Below are 10,083 nucleotides of genomic sequence, written 5' to 3'. Positions count from 1 at the left end.
AGGGGGGGAGCCCCCTGGCTAGACGGATATGGCGAGCGAAGCGAGCCTGACGGCTAGTGATGAATAATTCTATAGTCTGATTTTTACTCTAATATTGGCGTATGAAGGAGGATCCTTTTTCCTTTTATATTATCCCTGAAATGCAAAATTTCCGAAAACCTTGTATATACGTCAACGCACAATTAAAAAAGGAACACAAGTAAGTTCATGAAAATCTATTACCGCATTTCACCGTAAATTCGCACATATGAACATTTAAACATTAAGAGAAGCCAAACATTGACTTGAATCTTAGACCTCACTTCGCTACGGTCAATATTGTTTTAGAGAATGTTGACACTAAAATTCTTTAACAATTTTTCCCCTGCAATATTTTCATGTTTTGGCCTTATCACTTTTTTGCGGGTGCTTAAATTCTATCCAATTTGATACGCGATTCACTATTACAACATTGTGTTATTATTTTGTAATGCAATAACAGAATTGTGAAACTAATGCTTACCAGTTTTCTGAAGAGGTGCTTTTCCTTTTTCCTTATCCTGCATCACCATATCCTACTATTTCCACTTCCATGCAGTTCCTAAGGCTTGCTGATTGATTTAGTTAGCCGATTTAAATTAGCTCAGTGCAACTGAAACATTATTATTTATATTAAAACAAATGAATTATTCATATATAGAGATAGATAGATAGATGATATATTTCTCGATCCATTACACATCATAGAGCATAAGATCACGTCAAAATATTAAAACACATATAATAGAGTACTAGTCAAATTATTATGCCTTTATGGTTTCAATGGTTTTTATAGCATTACAGGTCTATGCTGGATTTCCAAGGTCTCCTTGGAAAAAATTTACGGCGCAAGCGAACTGTGTATCTCAACTATTTTTGGAGATATTGACTCAATTTTTTTTACTGGAAAAGAACAACAATTTGAAGCTGGAAAGCCCAAATTTTATAAAAGAATTTAAATTTTAACATTGAATATGATAATTAGGAAACACCTAGAATTCAGTCTGTGGTCACTAGGGGAGATAGCTGTATTCAAGTTATTATTGAAGATATCAAATAAATTTTTGTTATTTAATTAAAGAAAAAGGGATAATAATGCGTTTAAACCTAAATTTACCTTTAAATAGCATATTCAATTTTAAAATTAGAAAAGTCAGTTTAAATTTCTGAAGCAAGATTAAGGTTAGGTTGACAACTAACTATCGTAAGAAGAGTAGATGGAGAGATAGACCCAATAGATGAGAGGCTCGCTGTGGAACTGCTCCTTCTACTGCGCAAGTGTAGTATCTGTTTCAGTAACACCACAAAGTGGGAGAACATCTCTGTTTACAACAGTCAATTTCTGTTATAAACAACTATTATCAAAAGCTGACCCAGTTGAAAACAGAGAAAGGTCGAGAGATAATAATTATTATGTTACTATTTGAGTTATCAATATTGCATGCAATTAATAATCCACTCGACAGCTGATTTATAGCTGAATGATTCTATAGTCTGATTTTTACAGTAATATTGGAATATGGAGGAGGCTCCCTCTCCCTTTTGAGGTTTTTTCAGGAGACCAGACATCAATTTATTACGAATTATATAGAGGGCTACGAACTATCGAGGATCTACTGCATAATATATTAAATTGAAGTTTATGAAACAAATTTAGGTAGTCACCAAAACCCATTTAATTGAACTAAAGATTCTCAAAGCATTGATCCTCAAATTCTAAAAGTATAATACATATTTATGTATTTTTACTTTTTTCATTCTTTCTCTCTTTCTCTCACCCTTATCCCCTTATTCATCATCTTCTTCTATTATTATATAATATAATTTCTTATTTCATCTTTTGTAAGTTCTTATAATTACTCATAATTGTATTAGCAACTCTCACCTGAGCACACGATTTTCCTTTCAGTTGATTGGTTTCTTATATTTTTGCTGAATTTTTTTTCGTAAATTTATTGTATTGAAGAAACAATAAAGAATTTTTGATTTGATTTTGATATTTTTATTTAATTTTGTTGAGGGTGATGCCCACATGAGTTTTAGGCTTGTGCGTGGGTAATGAGACTGATGATTATGAGATAATATGAGTGGATTTACAGTTTCAGGTGGGCTCCGAACCGCCGAGAAGCGATTTTACAACTCATGAATCATATTCAGAAGAATTGGTTAAAGCGGTACCCTTCCAACGGGAGTATCAGGCCATAGCCTCCTCTAATACAAGGCCGCGGCCTTCAATGTGACAACGTCGCAATCCCCACTCATCAACGGCCGGCCGATAGACTCTCAGAACATCAGCTCTCATAAGAAAACCTCATAGCTCTACTCTCTCAGAGTTATTGGCTTTGTTATTCTACAGTATTTTTTGTCAGTTCTTTAAACATAATTCTGTTAACACGATTGTTATCACTAATTATACACAGTAACTTTAAACCGCTATCAACAATTTGACTAATTACATTTTTGGCTGTATCAGTTAAAAAAGATCCATTTAATTGCTTCGTGGGGACTAGCCTTACCACTTCTTTAAAGTTTCCAAAACGTGAACTGATTAAGAATGTAAGTATAGTTTTAGCGGGTTGAGAAGTATCATTATTAGCAACACCAAAAATACAGCCATTTTTGTAATCAATACTTTCCTTAATATGAATTTCATCAATTGAAGAGCAACAATTTTTTATCACCTTCAGATCTTTTACAATGTTTTTTTAAAAAATTACTGTTCTCATTGTTGTTATTTGGTGAAATATGAAATGAAGCACACAGTTTTTACAAATATCTCGGATGAGGTAGAAGTAATATGCTATTCAGTCTTATAGCATTATAGCATTAACTGATTGCATGTATATCAAAAAAGCTATCAAAACTGTATCTTTATTATATTTTGGCTTTTTTAGAAGAAGAAGACTGATTTGATCACGCAAATGTTTGAGTGTTTTGGTAGTTGCTACCGGCACATGCTTATTATTTATGTTATCATTATCACCTTCTTCCAAATTGTTTATCAATAACTCAATGTTTTCAAGAATGTTGCTAAGAAGACTGTCTTTGTCTTTGCATGATTTTCTATAATCTCTACAGAAATTGATTAAATGAAATAACTGACTCCAGTGCCTTAATTTACAATCATGAAGTATAGGTTGATTACTTTCCTTGTGCACAAAAGTTTTGTTAGGAATTAACCCTCCGTTAATATGAGTCTCTACACTTAAATCATTATTAATTCTTATACTGAAACTAACTTTGGGAATAGTACTCACATTTAAAGAATAAACAAGGCAGCTGGTTTCAGTTTTGAGTGAGGAACACTTAATACCAGTAGGCTACCTTTAACTTAGTTGATAGTGCTTCTGAAAAAACTAATATAGTCACTGATTTATCCTCTTCTTCTATTCGTTTCAATCTTCTCTTCTTTCTTCTTCAGTTTTCGTTCATAATGAAGTCTTCTTTCTTCAGGATCTGAAAGTTTTCGTGCTGGACAGTTGTTACTAAGATATTCTGGCAAATTAGGAAACAGTTTTGGGACGGCGCAAGGGCTCAACACAGGGTTATCTCTTTTAAATTCACACCACTCACCATCACTGTTTTTTAATTTTTCAATCCACACTAAATCCGTTTTATGGAAATGTTTAATACAAACATAAGCTCTTTGAGGAGGATTCCAATTTGAGCGAGGAATGGCCCGTATCCACTCACTACGAAGTTTTTCCTCTTTTGGAAGTCTAAAATAACTGCACGTAACCCTCCTTTTTCACGGCAGATTCGTAATTGCTGGTACATCCCGGTACAACACACTTATCAGGCATTTCACTTACTTAATTACATCTAACACTACTTACAATAACGATCAAATAACTGTCGAAGATGACCGATTTGCAAGGACGCGCAATGCAAACTGTATGCTTTAGCGTGCTTTAGCCTTGACTGAGTAAGACGGAGCTGCGACGTTGCCAATTCTCTCTGGCCGCGGCCTTGTATTAGAGGAGGCTATGATCAGGCGCATGTTACTTAACTCATCTAAGCGATAGCTTATCAGTGAGACCACTGAGTCAAGCCCTCCCTTTATAATAAAATACATACATAATAAAAATAATAATCATACATATTTTCTCATTTGTATAATATTTGGATTTTCAATAACATACATAAAATACGTAAATAATAAGTAATCATACATATTTTCTTTTTTTTATAATAGACCTATTTTGATTTTCAATAGCATTTCATTTTCATTTGATATTTTTACCGTACTTCTTTATTGTATCTCTTAAATATTTATAATGAATTAGTCTATGACTTTAGTCATAGCCTTCTAATATAGAAGGCACTAGTGACTGAAAATCGGCAACACTGTAGTCCTATCTCTTCCACTGACTTTATAAAGCGAATCTCACTATAGCATAGAATGAGTTGCCGACGCCAGAGAGACAAATTTAAAGAGGAATAAACAATGCGACAGGAGTTCGTCAAGTACCTATTTTCACCAGTCCTTGAGAGACTGGAAGAAATCGGAAGTTGAGCCATTCAAGTTTCCACAGCATCAAGTTTTCGTTACAGGCTGATAAATAACGTTGTATAACAGATAACGTTGCACACTAGTTAGGTATTAGCATAGAGGAAATATATTATAATAAGATATCCCATGGTATAGATAGTTTATGTTCAGAATTTCAAGCCGATTTTTTATCAACTGAAACCGATTACTGTCGACTACTGTCTAATATCGGGACACCGAGCTTTGCTCGTTATTTATTGATTGAAAACAAAACACGATTCTTTAAAATGATTGGGAAAGGACTAATATGCACAGCCAGAAACTGTTTCTCCCCCGAATTTTGATTTATACACTATAAATAGTCCAAAAAGTAGGTTATGTTCCATACATTGAATTCAGGTCAAATTTCCAGTCCAAACATTTGAAAACAGAAAAGTTACAATTTAGATTGTTTACAAACCAAATTGAATAACAAAATAACACTTAATGATTAACTTTGAAAATTCTGATAACATGTTTACTTCAGAAAGTCCAAAATAGTAACTAGATGCTGTTAGTGTAGAATAGTACATAGTATATTAACAAATATTGCAGCAAAAATAGTATATCATTCTAAATCGAATTCATAGTATATCTATTTGTAATAATTGAGGATGTGTTTGTTTTTGAAGTGTGAATAAATTGTTATTTTGATGGGTGATAGATAGTAGCTTGACCTAGATTTTGATTCGGACTATCGTACAAATTTGAAAATGGACAGTTTTGGGCATAAGCCTGTTGTGCCTCCTCATATAACTGTAAGAATAATTGTAAGACTGAGAAAATGAATAAATGAATAGAATAGAATAGAAAAGAATTTTATTGTTCTAAATACACAATTACATCGAATAATAAACACTTTACATTTTATCCAATGAAGTAACATGCAGTATTATTCATTCTATGGTTGACAAAAATTCATTAGGCATGGCCGAAGCCGTCAGCCAGAGTTGGTGGATAAAGATAATAGTTTTCCTTAACTAATCAAGATAAAAAGTTTGATAAATTTTAGTCATTGATTCCGGTACTCTATACAAGAATAGTTATAAGCCTTCCTCAACATAGATGAACTATTATTGAACTATAATTGAAAAACAAAGTTTATTCTCATTTACTAAACAAGATAAGATTCAGGTAAACAACAATAGCAAAAACAATATATTACAGAGAAGCCTAGGTAAAGAATACTAACTATTTTACAGTTCAAAAATTGAATTCATTAATAAGGAAATTTCTATATGTTCCCGCTGATCTTAAATACCCCTCCAACCGCACCCAGTCATCCCCGTTAAGATATCTCCGCACTACTTTGTCTCCTAGTACTTGGTGCTGTAACCAATTTTTCCTTTGCTCTCCCAATACCTTACAGCGGCTTATAAAATGATAAATATCTCCCCTTTCCCCACTATTGCACAAAGAACGTTATATTAGCCCCCTCTCTACCCGGTCTGAAATTTAATGGCAATAAGGAGCCTCTTGCTTTGAATATATTACTAATGAACCGTCTCTTATTCTTATCATCCATGTAACTTTTATTCATTTGATTATTTTCCAGTGTGAGCTGAGCGTAGATTGAGTGATAATGTGCATTTTCAGCTCTATTCCATAAATCTCTTGTCCACATTTCTTCAATCTTATTAATTACATCCGAGCTTTTCAATTTGCATTGATCAGACAGTTCGTCACTGGGTCTGTCACCCAATTAATATCATTCTAACCGATCAGCCTTCTCCCCAACTCCCCCCCCCCCCACTCACACCATCCAAACTTATGGCACGAGACATCGTAATGGTAATTTTTTTGGGAAACCTGTTATCTGATAACGCTATTGTTTTCAAAACATAATCTCTGTTCATTCTTAAAGTTTGGAGACACATTTCTTTTACATCAGTCTCCAAATACAATATATAATTAGAAGTATTTCTAGGTAACCAGTAAAGACGCTTAATAAAAAATTTGTGGAATATTTCTAGATAGTTCTTTCCTGATAACCCCACACCTGTGCTGCATAGGTAACCGTTGATCCACTAACTGCATTGAAAACTTGCCATTTTGTTGAGACAGTCACATCGTCATTTGCTATCAGTTTATTCCACAAACTCTGAATTCCAAATTTTGCTGTACTTAATTTTTGCCTGAAATAAGCCGTTAATGACAGAGTTGATGTAAAAACTAAACCTAAATACTTATACTCCTTCACAATTTCTACAGGTTCACCCCCATACTTCCACTTCTCTCTTTTACATAGCTTTCCTCCATTTCTAAAAACCATCATCTTTGATTTCTCCATATTAATAACAAGATTCCAACGATTACAATAAGTATGTAGTCTATCGATCATTCTCTGCATTTCAGTAACATTATCGGAAATGATTACAAGATCATCTGCATAAAGAAGAGCGTTCAATTTCATATCTCCTACCTTGATTCCCCCTCCCAAAATATCGCAAATATCATAAATAAATGCGGAGAACAAAAGTGGAGACATCAGACAGCCCTGCCTTAATCCGCTTTCAATACTTATGTCTTCAGTTTGACGCCCCTCCTTGCACCATATTGATGATTTTGCATTCGGCCCACATAGTGCTCTTATCAAATTAACAAATTTATTTGAAACTCCTATCTCAGCCAGTCTATAAAAGAGTGCTTGTCTCTACTGAATCGAACGCAGCTTTATAATCGACGAAGAAACAGTATAATCTTTTACGCATGGATAGAGAATGTTTAATTACGTTGAAAAGAATATAAATGTTATCAATTGCGGAGTATCCTTTCCGAAAACCTGCTTGATTCTCACTTATGACTTCTCGACCATAAATCCACTTCTCCAATCTTGTCAACAAGACACTTAAAAATATTTTGTAAATTGCATTAGTAAATGAAATCGCTCTGTAGTTCTCAGGATTATTGGGATCATTTTTCTTATACAATGGAAATATTATAGACTTTGTGAATGACATTGGTACATCAAGAAAACGAAATATACGGTTAAAAAACATGCACAATAGCTGTCGGAATTCTATTGGCGCTTTTTTAAAAAACTCAGCCGTTATTCTATCAACACCTGGTGCTTTATTGTTTCGAGCTTTTTTCAAAGCTAAATCTATTTCTGTTATCTCGATTGGCTTGTCTAATAAATCGTCGATAACAAGAGGCTCAACCCACGATATCTGTCCACTACTTCTAACAGGTGTATACAACTGTCTAAAGTGCTGTATCCATTGTTCTGGACTAATATTTCCACTTCGCGTAAGTTTTCCCTCCCTGAAAAACCGAGCCAGCTCCCAAAATTTCTTAGAATCCCTTACAGTTTTTAGTTTTTCCTTAATTTCGGCCCAATAAGCTTCTTTCTTTCTCTTACATAACCACTTATATTCCTTTAGCTTTGACGTGTAATCGTTCTTCACTTGCTTGGAATTCGTTCTTCTGAATAATTTGAGAAGCGCAAACACGCGATCTCTGTATCTTACACATTCTCTATCAAACCAGACATTTTTCCTGACATCAATCTTATTTCCTCTCTGCGATATTGAGCCGCTAGCTGAATCAGCTATCAATTTTGTCAATAAATTATTTGCTGCATCTATGTTTCCTGGTAGAAAATCTATTTTACGACTCTCCCCAGCAAGCCTTTCAGCATAACCACTGTCATCTAGTTTTCCCCATGTCAATTTCAACTTATCACTAAACACCTTCAAAACAATAGGCATATGATCTGAAAACATTGCAGGTAAAATATTGGAAATCTATATGGGATAGAGCGCTCTATCTGATCTCAGATTGTAGAGCACAAATATACGCCCAGAGTGATTTTGAATTATACATCTAAATGGTAACAATAGGAAGAACAATAGTTGATCAAAAACTAATATTCATCAAATTTGATTTTTTCTTCAAATTTCACTCATTTTTGAAAAATCATAACTCAGTATTCATTGGAGATAGAGAGTTTCCGAATGATCTCATTTTATTCAGAATTTAATATTCTAGAAAAAAGGCAAGAGCAAATTTTTCTGTCCGATCATGAGATTTGGCAAAAATAGCTGAAAACTGGAAAATTAGCTGAAAATACGAGGTGTTTGGGCCACCCTGTATGTAGCACAAGGAAATTTTGCATGGAGAAATTGGTTCTGGACTTCTCTTATGTACCCTAATAATATATTAAAAAATCAGAACTACAATATAAATTGCAAGCACACCCCTTTCTTATGTCTATATTGACTGGACTATTAGGGATACTTGTTTGGTTATTAAAAAACATATACCATGGTACCAAATTTTTAAAAACTTTTCAACCCCATCAGACTATACGGTAAACGTTTTCACACAGATATCTCGCCGACACAAGACGGGATAGAATTTACTCTGATGAACAGTATTAGAGGACGCTGTGGTTTATAACTGCGCAAAGTCTATGTTCACAGAAAGTCTGCTAGTAATAAATTATGAAGAAACACATGTCTAACCTTGAGAATATGGAGGCCCGATTTGCATGGTGATGGCATGCTAGCACACCATCTTGTTCTCGCGAGAAAAACTGAGAATAGAACTGGGCATCACTGTTGACAACTCTGCGCAGAAGGAGCAGAGCTCTTGCTTGTGTCTCCTCACTTGCTTCCACCTGCAATCAATTTATTTATTTCCATTTATATTTTTTTATTTATTCAATTTAGTTATTTAATTCAACACATAAAAATACAATGAGAAAAAACAGTTTACAATGAATAACTGTTACAATGAATATAACCATAAAAAATCAAGGCATAAGAAGAAATCCCATGGTATGGATTGTTTAGTCAAAATTTCTAGCCGATTTTTCGAAACTCAAGCCGATTACTGTTAACTACTGTCTGTTTTAGCCGATTTGTGCGGTTAAGAATGGCACAGTATGAGAGACTACCTAACCAGCGTCATATAGCTTCACGCACAGCAACTACTACGACTTTCGGATTGAGCATTAGCAGACTGAGGCTTAACCCTTAATTACTAGGCTCGGTGAAAAATCACCCAGGGCTTGAGAAATTTCGGTGCTCTAGGTTGGCAACGATGCCTACAGATATAATATAGTTTTTTTTTTGTGTCCTGTGCTAGTTCTACTGTATTGTGACTCCCTGGGTGATTTTTCACCCAGCCTAGTAATAGTGTGAGTTTTTCAAATATTGAATGAATTTGTCATGAATTTTTTTTAGGAAATTGACTATTATCATAGCCACCTCTAATACAAGGCCGCGGCCTACGATATTGCAACGTCTCAGTGTAGGCCTAGAATCTAATACACGATTCATTGAAAAAATTTAAAAAAAAATACCAGCTGATCTTTTTCACCAATCATTTATTAGATTCTAGGCCTACACTGCGACGTTGCAATATCGTGGGCCGCGGCCTTGTATTAGAGGTGGCTATGCTATTATACAATCATTAATTTGTTTGAAAATATATGAAGAATAAAGTTATAATTTGTAGAAAATGGTTGTGCATCTATTATTTTTTTGTTGATCTACCAGAGATCATCATCAATTTTTTCAGAAAAACAG

The 10,083-nt window shown here is 34.1% G+C and overlaps 1 protein-coding gene across 1 annotated transcript; it reads right to left on the bottom strand.

Moving 5' to 3' along the window:
- Nucleotides 1-5,351: 5,351 nt before the first annotated feature.
- Nucleotides 5,352-8,429, bottom strand: LOC120349136. The gene is made up of 2 exons (XM_039419092.1): nucleotides 7,996-8,429; nucleotides 5,352-7,926 (listed from the first exon to the last, which is right to left on the bottom strand). The coding sequence occupies exons 1-2, from the start codon at nucleotides 8,272-8,274 to the stop codon at nucleotides 7,183-7,185; spliced, it is 1,023 nt and encodes a 340-aa protein (XP_039275026.1). The 5' UTR covers nucleotides 8,275-8,429; the 3' UTR covers nucleotides 5,352-7,182.
- Between the last annotated feature and the right edge of the window lie 1,654 nt (nucleotides 8,430-10,083).

This window comes from Nilaparvata lugens, unplaced genomic scaffold (assembly GCF_014356525.2).
Source record: "Nilaparvata lugens isolate BPH unplaced genomic scaffold, ASM1435652v1 scaffold8429, whole genome shotgun sequence".
NCBI classification, from domain to species: Eukaryota; Metazoa; Arthropoda; class Insecta; order Hemiptera; family Delphacidae; genus Nilaparvata; species Nilaparvata lugens.
Note: the sequence above shows the minus strand (reverse complement) of the source record. Positions and strands in the feature narration are given on the sequence as shown.